The sequence below is a fragment of the Mirounga leonina genome, unplaced genomic scaffold (genome assembly GCF_011800145.1).
Source record: "Mirounga leonina isolate KUSES-001 unplaced genomic scaffold, KU_Mleo_1.0 Mir_115, whole genome shotgun sequence".
NCBI classification, from domain to species: domain Eukaryota; kingdom Metazoa; phylum Chordata; class Mammalia; order Carnivora; family Phocidae; genus Mirounga; species Mirounga leonina.
The window spans coordinates 23,002,913-23,021,250 of record NW_023270268.1 but is presented as its reverse complement, the minus strand read 5'-3'; the positions used below and the strand labels follow the sequence as shown (position 1 = coordinate 23,021,250).

The 18,338-nt window shown below is 38.3% G+C and overlaps 1 protein-coding gene and 1 non-coding gene across 2 annotated transcripts in view; both read left to right on the top strand.

Annotated features, from left to right (window-relative positions):
* The window catches only part of KCNH8 (potassium voltage-gated channel subfamily H member 8), a 379,220-nt gene that overhangs the window by 155,860 nt on the left and 205,022 nt on the right, over positions 1-18,338 (top strand). The window contains exon 3 of the mRNA XM_034993931.1: positions 5,675-5,806. Coding sequence (XP_034849822.1) covers positions 5,675-5,806 — 132 coding nt within the window. The remainder of the gene's footprint in view (positions 1-5,674; positions 5,807-18,338) is intronic.
* On the top strand, positions 8,165-8,271 carry LOC118007145. Its single transcript, XR_004678280.1, has one exon. It is a non-coding gene; the product is annotated as a U6 spliceosomal RNA (small nuclear RNA).

Sequence of the window (18,338 nt, the reverse complement as noted above, 5' to 3'; positions counted from 1 at the left end):
TGTGCTTTACTTTATTGTGCTTCGCAGATAATTGTGTTTTTTACAAATCAAAGGTTTGTAGCAATCCTGCCTAGAGCAACTCTATTGTGCCATTTTTCTGACATTTGCTCACTTTGTGTCTGTGTGTCACATTTTGGCGGGTCTCCCAATATTTCAGACTTTTTCATTATTATCATATTCATTATGGTGATCGATGATCAGTGACTTTTGATATTACTACTGTAATTGTTTTGGGGCACCACCAACACTGCCCATATAAGATGGCAAATTTAAATCAATGTGTGTGTTCTGACTCCTGCACCTACTGGCCATTCCCTGTCTCTCTCTCTCATTCCTTGGGCCCCTCTATTCCCTGACACAAAACAATATTGTAATTAGGTCAATTAACAACCCTACAGTGGCCTCTAAGTATTCACATGAAAGGAAGAGTTGCATGTCTCTCACTTTAAGTCAAAAGCTAGAAATGGTTAAGCTTGGTGAAGAAGGATGTTGAAAGTCAAAATAGGCCAAAAACTAGCCCTCTTGGGCCAAACAGCCAAGTGGTGAATGCAAGGAAGTTCTGGAAGAAAATTAAAAGTGCTACTCCAGTGAACACACGAGTACTAAGAAATTGAAACAGCCTCATTGCTGTTAAGGAGAAAGTCTAAGTGGTCTGGATAGAAGATTAAGCCAACCAAACATTCCCTTAAGCACACCCTTCTATTGGAAGAAGTTGCCATCTAGGATTTTCATAGCTGGAGAGGAGAAGTTAATGGCTGGCTTCAGAGCTTCTAAGAACAGGCTGACTCTCTCGTTAGGGTTAATGCAGGTGGTGACTTTAAGTAGAAGCTAATACTCATTGACCATTCCAGACAAAATCCCAGGACCCTTAAGAATCATGTAGATCTACTCTGCTTGTGCTCTATACATGGAACAACAAAGTCTGGATGACAGCACATCTGTTTACAACATGGTTTACTGAATATTTTAATTTTAAACCCACTGTTGAGACTTACAGAAAAAGGATTCCTTTCAAAATATTACTGCTCATTAATAATGCAGCTGGCCATCCCAGAGCTCTGATAGAGATGTACAATGAGATTAATGTTGTTTTCATGCCTGCTATCACAACATCCATTCTGCAGCCCATGGATCAAGGAGTAATTTTGACTTTCAAGTCTTATTATTTAAGAAGCACATTTTGGGGGTGTCTGGGTGCCTCAGTCGGTTAAGTGTCCAAAGCTTGATTTCTGCTCAAATCATGATTGCAGGATCCTGAGATAGAGCCCTGTGTCAGGCTCTGCACTCGGCAGGAAGTCTCCTGGAGATTCTCTCCCTCTCCCTGCTCACACACACACACACACACACACACACACACACACACACACTCTCTCTCTCTCTCTCTCTCTCTCTCTCATATATAAAGAAATCTTAAAAAAAAAAAAAGGAAAGAAAGAAAGAAACACCTTTTGTAAGGCTGTAGCTGCCATAGATAGTGATTCCTCTGATGCAGCTGGGAAAAGTGAACTGAAAACCTTCCAGAAAGAATTCACCATTCTAGATGCCATTAAGAGGAAAGGGGTTATGGGAAGAGATCAAAATATCAACATTAACAGGAGTTTGGAAGAAGTTGATTCCAACCCTCATGGACGACTGTGAAGGGTTCAAGACTTCAGTGGAGGAAGTCACTGAAGATGGGTGGAAATAGCAAGAGAACTAGAATTAGAAGTGGAGCCTGAAGATGGGACTGAGTTGCTGTGATCTCATGATCAAAATTTAATGGATAAAGAGTGGATTCTTGTGGACAAGCAAAGAAAAGTGGTTTTTGAGATGGAATCTTCTCCTGGTGAAGATGCTTTGAAGACTGTTGAAATAACAACAAAGGATTTAGAGTATCACATAGACTTAGTTGCTAAAACAGCAGGAGGGTTTGAGAGGATTGACACCAATTTTGAAAGAAGTTCTATGGGTAAAATGCTATCAAACAGCACCGCATGCTACAGAGAAATCACTCGTGAGAGGAAGAGTCAATTGACGTGGCAAATCTCATTGTTGTCTTATTTTAAGAAATTGTCACTGCCACCACAGCCTTCAACGACCACCCACCTTTGATCACTCAGCAGCCATCTGCATTGAGGCAAGACCTTCCACTAGCAAGAAAGATTGCAACTCATTGAGACCTCAGATGATGGTTAGCATATTTTTTAAAGAAATTATTTTTAATTAAGGCATGTACATTGTATTTTTAGACACAATGCTATGACACACTTAACAGACTACTGTATAGTGTAAACATAACTTTCATATGCACTGGAAACCAAAAATCGTCATTTAACCCAAGGCACCTGGGTGGGTCAGTCGGTTGGGCAGCCAACTCTCGGTTTCTGCTCAGGTCATGGTCTCAGGGTCCTGGGAACGAGCCCCGCATCAGGCTCCGCTCTCAGTGGGGGGGAGTCTGCTTCAGGATTCTGTCTCTCTCTCTGCTCCCCTCACTCTTTCTCTTTCTCTCTAAAATAAATAAATAAATTTTTTAAATTACTTTAACCCACTTTATTGCAATATTTACTTCATTGGGGTCGTCTGGAACCAAACCCACATTATCTCCAAGGTATGCCTCTACACATTTTTTTGTCATATGTGCAGTGGGAAGGCAGACATCAGCCTAGTGCCGGCCAAATCATTACAAAATTTGAATTTAGAGAGATCTATGTTAATGAACTTTTACAGAATTCATAAAATGTCAAAGGTTACATCTCATTGTAACTTTTTTTTTTAAGATTTTATTTATTTATTTATTTATTTGACAGAGAGAGAGACAGCGAGAGAGGGAACACAAGCAGGGGGAGTGGGAGAGGGAGAAGCAGAGGGAGTGGGAGGGGGAGAAGCAGGGGGAGTGGGAGAGGGAGAAGCAGGGGGAGTGGGAGAGGGAGAATCAGGCTTCCCGTGGAGCAGGAGCCCGATGCGGGGCTCAATCCTAGGACCCTGGGATCATGACCTGAGCTGGAGGCAGACGCTTAACACCTCAGCCACCCAGGCACCCCCATCTCATTGTAACTTAAAAGACAAACCTCAAAGTGATCTTTCGACTTCCCAGAACACGACGTGAAATGACTGCTGTGTGATTAGAGGTACTGTCAGGTGGGCAGCGCTTTCCTTGGCTGTATCTCACCTGATACGCTTTTGCGTCTCTCTAAAATTTTCTGGTCCACCTGTTCAAAGGCTCTGTGGAGACAATAATGATGCTTGTCTGAGTGCCTAGATAAAATGGATTTTCAGGAAAATTAATAGCTTCTGTTCTGATTTGGGTGATGTTTTTGCAAGATAATTGACAGAGAGATGCTTTAAAATGTGATCCACAATGTCAGATTCATACTGTTTTCCATGTCCCCACTATTACTATGTCTAGGGTCTGATTGATAGCTTGCCCTGGTGGGTCTTTTTGTTCCTACCATAGCTACAGAATTAGTGAAAACATCTCCCACCTTGAAATGGTGGCCATAGAAAAAATTAGAATTAAGAGCCATTCTGGGATGATGGGGATAGTAGTGTTTGGCCAGGGATATAGCTCATTTAGAAGGATTCCCCATTAGTCATAGACAATAGAGTTGATTTATTGCCTCATGATTTTTGAGTTGCTCTATCTACTACTGGACTGATGGATATGAGAATATTACAATTAAGGGAACCAAGTTAATTGGAGAGGAGAAGTTAATTGACCCCCCCATGGTCTCAGGCTAGTTAATGTTGGAGCTCTGGTTAGATCCCAGGTCTCCTGGAGCCTGGTGATGGGATATTGAAATGGCATTGCTGTGGCATGGACATTTAGGAAGATGAATGAAAGGAAACCATAGATCTGTGTCAAGAGAACACGGAGGAATTCATGATGCTGAAGCTATTAGGAGGATGTACAGATCAGGTACATATTCCATGCATTCTTTATATAGTAGAAGCTCATTATACACATGTTTATTGTATGTGTATCCAACCACACTTTTCAAAAAGTACAACAGCAGCTAAAATAAAATGTGATTTTTATGTCTATATCAATGCCTTCATCTGGTGCTTAAGTAAGGAAAAAAACCTGGTAGATTCCAAGGTTGGATGGATACGTCAGCTGTTTTGGAAATTGTGAGATCTAATACAGTATACACAAAACAACTTAAAATAGCAAGGGTATTTCTGACTGTTATTTTTGTTTTATACCCAACTTTGAAATCAACTCCCAAATAAGGTGGAAATTCACAGTATTAGGGTTTTCCCCCATCAAAAAAAATGTAGGAAAAATATATGTGAATAGATTAATAGTTTTGTTTTTAAGCAATAACTTTTTTGCCGTTTTCAATTTTTTTTTTTTTGCCCAGGAATGCTTTTTAGTAGGAAATCTAATATAAGAATTTTAATATATTCTTAAAATATATATTTTAATATATATAAAAACATTTCAAAATATGAGCCTTAGGTTTGAACCAGAAGCTACTAATGGTATTTCTCAAGGTTCTTTTGCTCAAAAAATAGAATTGAACTTGATTATCGCTTCTTAAAATATGTTCTTGAGGAATGCCTGGGTGGCTCAGTCGGCTAAGCGTCTGCCTTGGGCTCAGGTCATGATCCCGGGATCCTGGGATTGAGCCCTGCATCAAGCTCTGCATCGGGCTCTTTGCTCAGCAGGGAACCTGCTTCTCCCTCTGCCTGCCACTCCCCCTGCTTGTGCTCTCTCTCTCTGTCTCTGTCTGTCTGACAAATAAATAAAATCTTAAAAGAATATATGTTCTTAAAGTAAAACATATATACAGAAAAATAGACATGCATAAGTGTAGAGTTTGATGAGTTTTCAAAAATTGAACACTCCTATGTAATTAATATAAAGGTCATAAAGCAAACTTGACCAGGATCCCAGAATTCCCCAACCTGTGTCCCCTTCGAATCACAATCTCCCAAACCACCAACCTGACTTTTAACACTGTAGGTGAGTTTTGCCTGTTTTGTACCTAATGTAAATGCATTCTGCTCATTTGTTACTGGCTACTCTTGCTCAATATTATATTAGTGATATTCATCCTGTCAATTATTGCAGAATGCTCATTCACAGTGCTGCTTGGTGTTCTATTGTGGGAATGTATCTTAATACTGCTGTACAGTTTTTAAAGTATATATGTACCAATTTGCAACCAGCCACCAATGTAGGAGAGTTCAAATGATGATCCATTTTCCCCAAAACTTGGTATTTTCTATCTTTTTTTTTACTTTAGCCATGCTGGTGGGCAATCATTGATTTTTAAATTGACTAAATAAACCTCCAGCAAAGTCTTACCAAACAAAGGTCTTTATTTAGCAACTCATGTGTGCTGGGGGTGGGAAGGGGCAATGTTTCATAAAGTGGAATGCTTCAACAGCAACAAGTTCAAAAAAGAAATACAGTTTGAATTACATAAGCAGAAATATCTCAGCACAGACAAGTGTTTTTGTTTAAAATACAGCCTTATTTTCAAAGAAAGCATTTCATTTGTGAATGAAGAGATATGCATATGGGCTAGGTATTTATGGAATCTGAAAACTGACATTTTTAAGATTTTGGAGGGGAGGTGTGGGATAGAAGAAAACAGTAAGGACTTTATTAACTGCACCACTAATGATTGAGATTTTCATAGAAAAAACATGAGGCAGTGGTTGATTTGTATTTTTATTACTGTTGCAGGGTCTCCATTTTGGTGCCTATTGGATATTGTTCCTATAAAGAATGAGAAAGGAGATGTGGTACTTTTTCTGGCCTCATTCAAAGATATAACAGATACAAAAGTGAAGATTACTCCAGAAGATAAAAAAGAAGGTTGGTACTGTTTTCAGAAAACATTGACAGATGGAGTAACATTTTGAAATTGTTTACTCAAAAACTCTGGGAGGGAAAAAAAAAGCTGTCTTAAAACAGCAACTGATAAATATTCATAACTGTTAGCAGTCGGTATTTGGTGCCTATTCCAAGATCACAAAGACATTACATGAATTTACATTCTCGTCTTGGTAATAAAGACTCATTTGACAGGAACCAGAAGTTCATATTCCTATGCAAATAGGATGAGGAAGGAAAATGGTTTACTAGAATATGAAGAGTCACACCACCTTGCTTTATTAGGGGAAAAAAATGAGTCAGTAGCAATATAGTGAACTTAAAATGATGTGATTAAAAGTGTATCTCTTGGTTTCATTTAAAGTGCAGTAGCTCAAAACTTAGAAGTGAAAATTTCATGTGCAAAATTAAGAATCAAGTTTAGTGGTTGCTAGAGTGGACTGTCGCAAACAAATATGTATCTGTATCTTATAGTATACAACAGTGTAATAATTTGTTTTAAGGCACAGATAAGCTTTTCGATGATCTTTAAAGCATTCTAAGACTATGTTGCTTTCCTTTTACCTTCTGTTTATACTTATGAAGAAATTCCTTGCAATTCATGCAAAGTGACAAAAATTGACACTGAAAAAATGTTGATATTGTTTCATTTAAACAGGAGTAGGATTAGATACTTTGGTGACCAGAGAAAAAGCAATCGTCATTGCAGGGATGTCCTACGTAGTAAGTTCTTTATGAGAACCAGCTATTTGGCATATCAATGATTAGGTCTTTTTAAGAATGAACTCTTTTACTCCAGCTCTTTTAAAACATGTATGGGAGGGTTTTAATACACAATATCTCTTGAAATGACAACTCAAAGGGAGAACTATCATGGTGTGGTGCCCCCACCCACAATTCCATCATTTAAAATGTTTGCCAATACACGACTATTTTCCTGTGTGTTTGCATGACTGTATAGTGAAGCATATTTTACATACATAAGGAAAGAACAGTCTTACAATGAAAGTTACTTGGATATTAGAGTAAGTGTAATACCTGTCCAGCAAGAGGAAAGAAAATGTGGGAGTCGGTGTGCACAGTTTTTGTCTTTAGTATTTCTTTCTTTTGTCTTTAGTATTATAGGAATACAGAAGATAAGTATGAACTGTATTTGCTCACAGCACTTATGACACCACATGTGTGGGTTTTCTCCATACCAAGAACCAGTTCTACAACTTTCTGGACACCAGCTGGGGGTCCTGTCATTTAATTCAGCTCTGACACTGCTCAGAGTTAGTGTCCGACTCCACAGGTTTAGGGCTCATTCCCACAAGACTGCCCTCACTCCAGATGCCAGTCACAAACACTGGGTGCCCAGGGGACCCGTACACTTCTGTCCAACTTGGCGATAAAGTTGGGGGCTCCTCCAATCCCCCTTTTCAGATTTGATAATTTGCTAGAACAGTTCACAGCACTCAGGGAAACACTTTACTTCTGTTGTTACAAAGGATACAACTCAGCAACAGCGCAATGGAAAAGATGAGTAGGGCAAGGCATGGGGAGGAGCGATGTGGAGCTGCCACGCTCTCTCTGGGTGTGCCAAACTCCCAGGACCTCGGTGTGTTTACCAACTCAGAAGCTCTCCAAAGCTTGCTGTCCAGGAGTTTTTATGGAGGTTTCATTATGTAGGCATGATTGATCCCATCATTGGCCATTGGTGATTAACTCAGTCTCCAGCCCCTCTTCTCTCCCAGAAGGTTAGGGATGGGGTGAAAGTTCCAACTCTCTGATCTTGCCTGGGTATTTCACCACTGAAGCTATCTAGGGACCACCAGCCAGCAATCATTCATTAGTGTATAAAAGACACTCATCATCTCAGAAATTCCAAGACTTTTATAGTGTTGTTTGCCAGGAACAGGAGATAAAGACCAAATATATATATTTTTATTATACCACAGTAAGGATTATTTTTGAATAAAATCACTATTCATATATTAAATGTATATATGTATATTATGTGCACTCACATTTATGTGTAGATAGATAGAAATATAAAACTAAAAAGAAATACATGACTACTTTTTTTTTTTGCTTCAAAGGTAGCAATTTAATCAACCTGATTTGCTTTGAAAATGAGAATCATGTGTAATGGTTTTATAAAATTTAACTCATCACCTTTGTCTTAGGTCTGTTATGTCTGCAGATAGGGAGAAATCCCTGTCTTCGAAGACTGAAAATTGGTAAAAGGAGCAAAATACACTTACTCATTTGCGGTTTGAAAAGAGCTCAATTAAAACACTCCTTTACTCCACGCAAGTGCTGGACCAACTCATAAGGAAATAAGAATAAAGCAGATAGGTGCTCGCTTCAGCAGCACATATACTAAAATTGGAACGATACAGAGAAGATTAGCATGGCCCCTGCGCAAGGATGACACGCAAATTCGTGAAGCGTTCCATATTTAAAAAAAAAAATAAAATAAAAAATAAAGCAGATAGGAGACCTCCATATCACCTTTCTTTCTGATAAAACTGATAACAGAGGGTCTGACATATATCTACAGCAAGTGAGCTTCCCCTTTGTGAGCTCCAGATTTAGGTAAAGTTACCCCTCAGTCACAAACAGAACTATAATGAGGCAAGGCAGAGCTCCCCAAGTTATAATTTCAAGCTTGAAGACCAGAGCAGATCAGGTGTTCCCCAAAGGCAGCTGAGCCTTAAAGAGAAAGGGGCCACCCTATACATACCAATATGTCCTTCCAAACTCAATCCAATTAAGTTCCTCCTCTTCCCCGCCCCGCCCCGGGGAAGAAGTGAGTACAGGAGCAAAGAGAGGCCAAGTGGGTTACACTAACAGAACTGCTTGCACATGAATGACTATACATGTCATTTGGGGGTGGAGGGCATGAATTTGAATACTCTGGAGCCAATAACAATTTTACTAATTCAGAGTTCTATTTTAAAAATGAGTTTTACATTTATATTTAAATAAATATGTTCAGTTATGCTCCGTAATAGTCCAATTTATTTAGGGAACATATACAGTCATGTTCTATCTCTTGAAAAGTTTAAAGCAAAAAATATCAACAAAACGTTTTTAACATTAATTATATAATGCAAAATGTGATTTAAGAATTTTGAAATACTTGATAGCAGCCCCTAAATTTTTTATAGCTTTATAACTTTTTCCTCAAAAGATTGTTACTTTATATGAGACTATGTATTATTTCTAATATGTACTGAACACTTAAGAACATTTTTTGTTACTGCCTTATTATAAATGTCCCACAAGTATATATAGTATTTTTATAGAAGCAAACTATTGTAAGCCAACATGGTTAAAAAATGATCATAAAAAAATAGATATATATTTCTTTACTTTTTTTTTTTACCTGTACTTAATAGAGGAAAATACATTAAAATCCACCAGTTGATGCCATGTCTTGCAGGAAAGGCACATCTTAGCGTATGGTATTTTTAGAACTTCAGGATAAGTGTTTGCAAATCATTAAAATGTCACTGTGTAACTGGAGCAATATTGTATCATAGCACTAGAAAACTCTAAGTGAGCATGTAGCCTGACTCCACCCGATATTGCATCTCATACAAATGTATCACTGAAATTCCCTGAGTTGTGGAAATAAGATTTGTGTTAACTAGATTAATTTCCTACCGAGGCTCAGACGATGGTCCTTAAGAGGTATAAATCATGCACTTCTATTTTTAAAAAATACTTTAATCATTAATATCTTATATTGTTTGGGGTTTTATTTGAAAGGAGGAAAAACATTTTATAGAGCGGGCTAGCAAGGTATGGGATACAAGGGACAGCACTGATAGGAGATCAGCATAAAATGCAAAGTATTGTTTGTGCACTCAGTAGCTCTCAGCTAGGTGATCTGGGGTGTGTGTTGGGTGGGGAGAGTTGGAGGAGAGGGAAAGGGAGGGACAGAGGGTGTGGGGGATTTCAGCAGAGATCTGGTGATTTTTACCACCTAATTACCCTCCCTTTTTTGGGATACATATTTTACTTCCATTCTAAAAACAGTGTATAAAACACTAACTTCTGTATCTATGTCTAGCATTACTGACGGCGTAAGGTGAAACCCTGTTCACCTCTTTTACTAGCAGTAAGAAATATTTTAATATAACTTAAAAGCGGATTAATAGTGGATTAAGTAATTCGACAAATTCTTATTGAGCACCCACTCTGCCTTCAGATTTGAACTATTGTTTGGGGATGTCAAAATGGAGACAGTGTGCTTTGGATCATCTATACTTTAGCTCAAAGCCTGGTTCCACCACATGTTGAGTATTAGATCTTAGACTAGCTGCTTATCCTCTCAGAGACTGAGTTTTCTCATCTATAAAATGGGGTAATCATACACGTCTGCATTTGTTTCAGATTGTCAAATGACAAAAATTATACAGTTGAATGACGGGCTTGATGCCCTCTATGCAAGGGAAAGCACTCCATGGGTTGGGAGTGTCAGGGCCTCACAAGCAGTGGGTTGCTGTCCCTGAGGGATATTGGATAAGAATGAGTTTTCTAGGGAGAAGGCACAACATGGAAACAGGGCATGATTAGCAAGGAAGTGTAGGGGATTTCCCTCTGAGGCTCGCAAGGTCCTATGTTTTAGGGTAAGGTAAGCTAGCTAAAGCTGATTGGGAGGATTGTGCTTGGAGTATGTCTAGATTCCTTGACGGGTATTTCCCGTAAGTGAAGGCTGCATAGGTTTCCATGTCAGGCCACTGGGTCCCCTTTCGTGAGTCCCAATGTATGTATCAATTTTATCAAGGTTTATAAGAAATAATATATGCAAATCACATTAGACACAGGATGAAATGTAATAGTCTCAGTAAAAGATAGTTGTGGTAATTGTTATATTCTCTCTGTTTTATTTTAATACCTAGCTCTTATTCAGTCTCTGCTTCATACCAACAGAAACTTCACTTATTTCTCATTATAACCATATGAATGAGGCATTATTCTTATTCCCATTTACCAGTGAACTTAAGTAACTTGATAAAGTTGATAGAGTAAAAAAAAATCTTAATAGAACTAAGATTTACATTCATGTAATCAAACTCCAGAATGTACATTCTTTTATTGGGATTTTTTTTTTCTCTCCCAAAAGGACACAAATCCAGTATTTGTGATATAGTATATTCAGTGATAGTAGAGTGGCAGAAATGGTAAATTCTTTCTAGAAAAGGGAAAGAGTTAGGGTGGGGTCAGTGAGAATTGGAGCAGAGTCAAGAACTTCGTAGGAAAAGTACTATTGAAGCAAATCTGAAAGATGAGTGGAGTTTGATACACTGAATGGAGGGATGTTAATTACAGGAGCTGGACTAGCAAATAGTTGACCCTCTTTTGGAAGCAGATTATAAAAGTCAGGGAGTTGAAGTTTATCTCTACATAGGAAGGCAGAGCTTAAGTCTTTAATATTTTATTATGTGTTTTTTTTTCAAGTTTTCATTTAAATTCCAGTTAGTTAACATTTTATTATGTCTTTCTAAGGAGTTTAGGTGGAGCTAGAACTCACCATTAGAATAAGTAGGACTTGACAGAAAGAGATGAAGGAAGACTGATTCCAAGTTTCTGGCTTGGGGACAGTTATGGGCTGAATTGTGTGCTCCCCAAATCATATGTTGAAGTCTTAAACTCACCACTTCAGCATGGGACTGCATTTGGAGATAGGTCCTTTAAATAGGTAATTAAGGTGAAAAGAAGCTGTGATGGTGGGCCCTCATCCTGTCTGACTGGTGTCCTCATAAGAAGAGGGGATTTGGACATAGGGAGACATGGGGGCGTGCATGCACAGAGGAAAGGCTGTGTGATGAGGAAGGAAGGGGGCAGCACCTCCTCTTTTTACTCTAAACAGATGTGCTTTTATGAAAACAGGTCTACGTTCAAATTACCCCTGCAACCCATTTTCTAACAACCATTCATGTTAACCTTCTTGAAGTATCTGGACAAACCAAGCTGATTTGTTCACGCTCAACTAATATAATTCATCCTCTTTTTTCTCCACACCCAGTTCTCAGATTTTTCCTCACTTGAATTGTCTTTGTCACTCCTAGTCACTAGGAGAATCCTACCTCTTTTTTTTTTTAATGTTTTATTTATTTATTCATGAGAGTCAGAGAGAGAGAGAGAGAGAGAGGCAGAGGCAGAGGGAGAAGCAGGCTCCCCGCCCAGCAGGAAGCCCGATGTGGGACTCGATCCCAGGACCCTGGGATCATGACCTGAGCCGAAGGCAGATGCTTAACCATCTGAGCCACCCAGGTGCCCCAGAATCCTACCTCTTTTCTTTGTCATCAGTTTACCTGAACCACCTGAGCTCACAGTGGGGGTCCTTCCCTTAGACAGCTCTGTTTTTGCTGCTGGTTTCATTCATCTAGCTTGTCTTTCTCAAACTGTGAAGGGCCTTAAACCTGGCATACTGCTTCATAGTCTTTGAATTTCCTAAGTACCTTACATATAATAGACACAGAGGACACACTTGCTGATTAATTAATTACTTTTATTAAAGGAACTTCACTTATAGCGTTCAGCTTCTTTTAAAAGTTCCTTTCCTCTGTACTCAGTTGCATGTGCCTCAGTTTTCCAAACTTCATTTCACAGCAGTGCATTCATTATACATCTGGTTGTCCATTCAAACCGGTTGAGTGTATAACGTGTGCCTTATTGTTCCCAGCACAGGGTCCAAGGCAATTATTTTTGTCTATTTCTTGCAGGATATCCCAGATTTGGTTTGAAATGATGGTTGACACTGAGCTATGCATTATCAAGCAACATCATCAGTTATCCCAGACCTGGAGACTTTTAATTATAATTTCTAAAAAGTGGACCCTTCAGATTTGTCTTGAGAATTTAGAGGTTGATGTGTGAAGCTCCTCACATTATCTTTGGCGGTAATACAAACCAGTATTCCAATGCATTGGCTTTGTTGGTAGCCTCCCCTTTGGCAGATAGCAGCAGGTTGGCAGTATTAAGTACATGACAAAAGTTTTACATTGCACCTACCTTTTCCTCTTACTAAGTGGCTTCAGAAGAAATAATAATAATGAATAACTGCACTCCACAATTAGATATCAATTACAGTTAGCTGCAAGAACCTGAAAACCTAACAACATAAGCTTAACCCAGTAAGGGCTTTATTTTCTCATATTGCGAGGGGTCTGGAGCTGAGCAGCCCATGTTTGGAATGGTGATGACATACTGATCGGCACTCACAGGCTCTTTTCTGCCTTTCTGTTCTGCTGTCTTCACGTGCTGCTTGTCATTCTCATTCTTTTCATTTTTAAGTTTTATTTATTTAAGTAACCTCTACACCCAGCATGGGGCTTGAACTCACAACCCCGAGATCAAGAGTTGCATGCTCTTCCGACTGAGCCAGCCTGCACCTCATTCTCATTCTTGTCACCTCGTGGTTGTAAGATGCCTGTTGCACCTTTAGAACTCATTTCTGTTGAGACAGAAAGGATAGTGAAAGACAGAGAGCAAAGGCTTCTCCTTTTGAGGCTTTGTCTTTGTGGACAGGAAGGAGTGTCTGGGGATTTCCATCAAGATGTCATTGACTATAACTCTTTCACATGGCCATCTCTAGCTAGAAGAAAGGCTGGGAAATCAAAGTTTTCCAGTCTATTTTTAAAGTTTTCACACCTTTAGAGTAGAAATAGCCAAAAGAAAGAGGGCTTGGAAGTGAGGTTGGATCAGCCAAGCTAGAGTGTCTATATTTACTGATGATTTTCTATAAGCCAGACAGATTATCCAAGGATTCTACTAGAATGGAGAAGAGTAAAACTTAAAAAAAAAAGTGCAAGCAAGCGAACTGTCCAAAACCTCAGTGCCGTGAGGAGGTGGAGACAGGATTGAAGCCCAGAACTGCCTGGTCTCAGAGCAGGTATCTTTCCACCATGCCCTGGGACCTCCTATGAAACAAATGATAGAAATTTGGAAATGAAGTGGACAGAAGGCTGGGCTTCTTGCAGTTCCTTCCCCAAGCCTCTACATGTGATTGTCATCAAAATAGAAAGCTCCTGACCCAATTCTTTTTACCGTTCTCATTTCTTACTTCAAGTCCTTATTATTCAATGTGAGGTCTGAGGACCTGACACATCAACATCACCCAGGAGTTCATGAGAAATGCAGAATCTCAGGCCCTACAGCACCCTCTGAATAAGAAGAATCTGCATTTTAATAAGATTCTCGGGTGAGTCACCTGTGCATCCGAATTTGAGAAGACTTGTGCCAGACACATTTCCTAGAAAGGCCTCTGTGACCACCCTGTCTGAAGGAGCCCACCTCCAGCCACTCTGGTACATCAGCTTGTTGATTGTCTTCCTAGCATTGGCTATGATCTGAAACAACCTCTTGCAATAGCTAGTTTCTGTTGTAATAGTTCTGTCCTCCACTAAAATTTAGTTTTCATCAGGGAATAGGCTCTGCCACTCTCCTTCCCGGTCGTATCCCCAACACATGTAGTGTTGAGTGTCTAACACTCAGGAAGTTCTCAAGAAATGTTTGAGGGATGGATGGATGAATAAATGAATGTAGAAATGATGTCCAATTTAGCAAGTTTTATTATTCAGAGAGAAAACAACATAGCCTTCTTGCTTTTTCAAAATCATCAGATCATAACTATCAAAGCTGCATGTCTCAGGTGTACATTCTGATGAATATATTGTTTGGCTCTGTTGTGCTTGATTCAAGTCAAAGACAATTTGACATGTATTTACCCAAAGTCAGCTCCCTCTCAGAATGTGTTCTTACTGCTGGCCCTTAAGTGGCCCTTTCACTTCAAACAGAATCTCTGCTATTGGTCAATTTCTTGTTCTTTTGATTTTTCTGTTTATCTTTCAGTTTCTGGGAATCTCAATTTGGTCAGTATTTTTAAGATAACAGAAAGCGTTTAAAAAAAGGCATTTAAAAATATATATATAAATATTCTCCAAAACATTAAGCCCCAGATTAATTACATCTGAGATGATTTTTGTATACTTTGAGTATTTTCATTTTCAATGTGGAACATTGTAATAATGTTCCCTTCACTTTCCGAAATATTTTGCCTGCTTTGTTTTTGTTTGTGTAATGGAAGAAACAGATGCAAAAATCCTAATAGAGAGTAGTTGTCAAATGGGAGAACTATTGTAAAAATTGATACTTTTTCTGAGGATATCGATTTCTGCCTCCAGGAGATCTATAGCAACTCTTTGTCAAATATATGATGAAATAAGAAATGAAGAGTCCAGGCAGATGCTTAAGGTGATTAAAGAATCTTTATCTCATCTATATTATCTATATTAAAGAGAAAAAGTCCTTTGGGTTTTCTATACATTTTCACTATCATCATTTCATTTTTTTTTTTTTTATAATCTTCTAAAGGCAAATAGTGAAAGCCAGGAATTACAAACTAAGTTGCCTTTAGAGACCATGGGATAATAAGATGAGTGAAATTTGTGATAGACTATGGTGGATACTGAGGCCTAATACACATGGCATGCTTCACACAGAGTCATTCCATTTTAAAACTTTAAATATTTTGTAACCAATTAAAACATACCTGTGCACTGAATTTTTTCTTGTAACTTGTCATCCTTGGACAAATCTTTATGAAACTAATACCTTATTAGTCTGATTCTTATAAAAAGTATTATAGTTTTATTACCTCAAGAATGGAGACATGATTTTAACCATTTTGGGGGTGAATTTAACATTAAAACCTTTTTGCAATTGAATGGCCAACTAATAGAGACACCAGACAAATGGGTATTAAGAAGATTAATAAATTCAGGCTGAGAATTTTAAAAAGCCATATAACTGGACCCTCTCTGGCTGGATATATGTGGTCTTAGTGATATTCTCTATATCCAACAGAATTCACCTGGATGTTGGTATTAGGGAATGTTCCCAATTCAGGGATTATAGCTGTCATGCTACTGTCATGAATAATATGGTACAATCACTGGACAAGCTGGAAACCATAGGACAGAAAGATCTGCAGGTTCCTGTGTCTCTGGCATCAGCATTTTATGGAGAGGCATACTTAGGACAGGCAGGACATTGTGGGTTTGTGCTGCAGAGGGTGGTGGTGTGGGAGTGGTTTCCCTTTTTGCATTTCTTTTTATATGGGTTAGTGTGGTGATGGCTTTGCCAGTGTGAGAAAAACAGACTGTTGAGTGCCAAGAGCTTAGGTGGCAGCCTTTCAGAGAAGGGGTGGGAAACATCGGGTGCCCTGAAGAGAGGGCCTGGGTCCCCAGTTTCAGGGGGTTTGAGTTTAGTTTCCGCCTCTCACACCAGTAAAAATCAGCTGTCCATCCCAGCTAGCTTGTTTGCCGACAAGGAGAATGTCTGGGAGCCCCACTGAGCAATCCTGCTTGTCTCCACAATGGGCTTCCCCCAAATTCCATGAGGCTTTGAATGTATCTATTTGACACATTTCGTGGGGGAATGATTTTGGCTCAGAAAGAACATAGAAGTTTCACTAGATAAATGTCTACTGAAATGTTCATCTAATTGCTTCAATTTCTTGAAATTATGTGGTAACTCAATTTTATTTAATCTACTTTAAAAATACATCTTTCAGTTCTTGAGAAAAATATGTACAGACTCAATGTGGAAAATCAAATTTTTTGCCTAAGTATTAGCATTTCATAGCAAACATTCATATTAATGTTGATGCAAGATGGGAGGTGAGATGAATATTTATTAGCTAGAAAGCTGCTAAAATGACTGATTATATTGAGGAGAAACTTTGGAAGCTATAAATGGTGCTTATGAGCTCATTGGTCTATGCAGTTGTTTCTTTATTGTGTTCCTTTTCTCCTTCTAGACTCTGAGATGTATGAAGGCAGAGGCCATGTCTGATTCACTTTTGAGTGAATTTAACCAGAATAGAGATTAAGGTGGGCACATGAAAGACTGAACTGAGTGGCATTAAGAGATGAACTTGTGGCTATTTGGAATTAGTTTAGAGTGATTTTTTAAAAATTTATTTACTGAGAGAGAGTTTTTGAGCTAGGGAAACTCCAGCAATAATCCAAGATTTAGTAGGCAAATGGGGATTTTTAAGCATATGGGAGGTCATAGGTAACAAGGTAAAATAAAGTAGCAAAACAGGCAGAGAGAATAAAAGTATTGAAAAGGAAAATAGCAACCTCTAATGGTTAATGAAGAAAACCAGTGTATTACAATGTATTACACATGAAAAAAAGTCAAGAGAAATAGTGGTTAGAATAAAAAGATCTAAAATATGTGGGCTTTTAGAAAGAGAGAAGAGAATGGTGGGTAATAAAATATTAAGGAATTTTCAAAATTAATGCAACTCAATATTCAGATTTAGGAAGCCCCCCAAAATCTGAACAGAATAAATGGAAAGAAACCAAACCTAGAAATGTCATTGTGAAATTAAATACTAGATGCAGAGAAAGTCTTAAAAGCAGTCTTAGAGAAATGACTTTATCTGCAAATGGAAGCCAATTTGACTGGCAGCTCTCCTCTCAACACAGTAAAAGCCTAAAGAGAATTCAACACTATCTTCAAACTGTTGATAAGAATCAGTGCCAACCTAGAATGTTTTATCCATTGAACTCTTGAAAAAATGGAGATAAGATACAGAAACTTCAGCCAAAAACATAGATCATTCACTAACAGCAAAACTTTCCTGTTAGAAACTGTAGTGTTAGAAATGAACAAGAGGAGGGGCGCCTGGGTGGCTCAGTCATTAAGCATCTGCCTTCGGCTCAGGTCAGGATCCCAGGGTCCTGGCATTGAGCCCCACATCGGGCTCCCTGCTCAGCAGGAAGCCTGCTTCTCCCTCTCCCACTCCCCCTGCTTGTGTTCCCTCTCTCGCTGTGTCTCTCTGTCAAATAAATACATAAAATCTTAAAAAAAAAAAAGAAAGAAAGAAATGAACAAGAGGAAATGACAGCTGGTACAGCAGAGATTAAGGAGGTAATATAATAAAAAACAACCTTTATGCCAATAATTTTTTTAAATTAGATGAAATGGAAAGTTTGTAGAAAAATTTTTAAAAATTGACTCAAGAAGAGAAAGGAAATTTGAATTATCTTGAATTATCTTGAGTTAAACATAGCAAATCACTTGCTTAAATATTTTCCCCACAAATATTAAACTCAAATGATTTTATGGATGAGTATTCCCAAACATTTAATAAACCTATAAACTCAATCTTCAACAAATTCTTTCAGGGGATAGAAAAATTATATAATCTTGGCACTAAAACCAGGTAAGGATAGCTTATAAAGCAAGGGAAAGAAAATGACAAGCTAATCTCACAATAAATGTAGATGCAAAGATTCTAAATAAAAGCAAACTGAATCCAACAATGAAAAAAAGCAACAATTGCATTCTGAGCAAATTGAATTTATCACAGCAAAGGAAGTTTCAACATTAGAAAGTCTATTAATAAATTGCCATATTAACTGATAAAAAGAGAAAATATGCTCATCCCTAAGTTCAGGAGTTCCACCAGAATACACATTAAAAAATATTTTTGTAGAGCTCA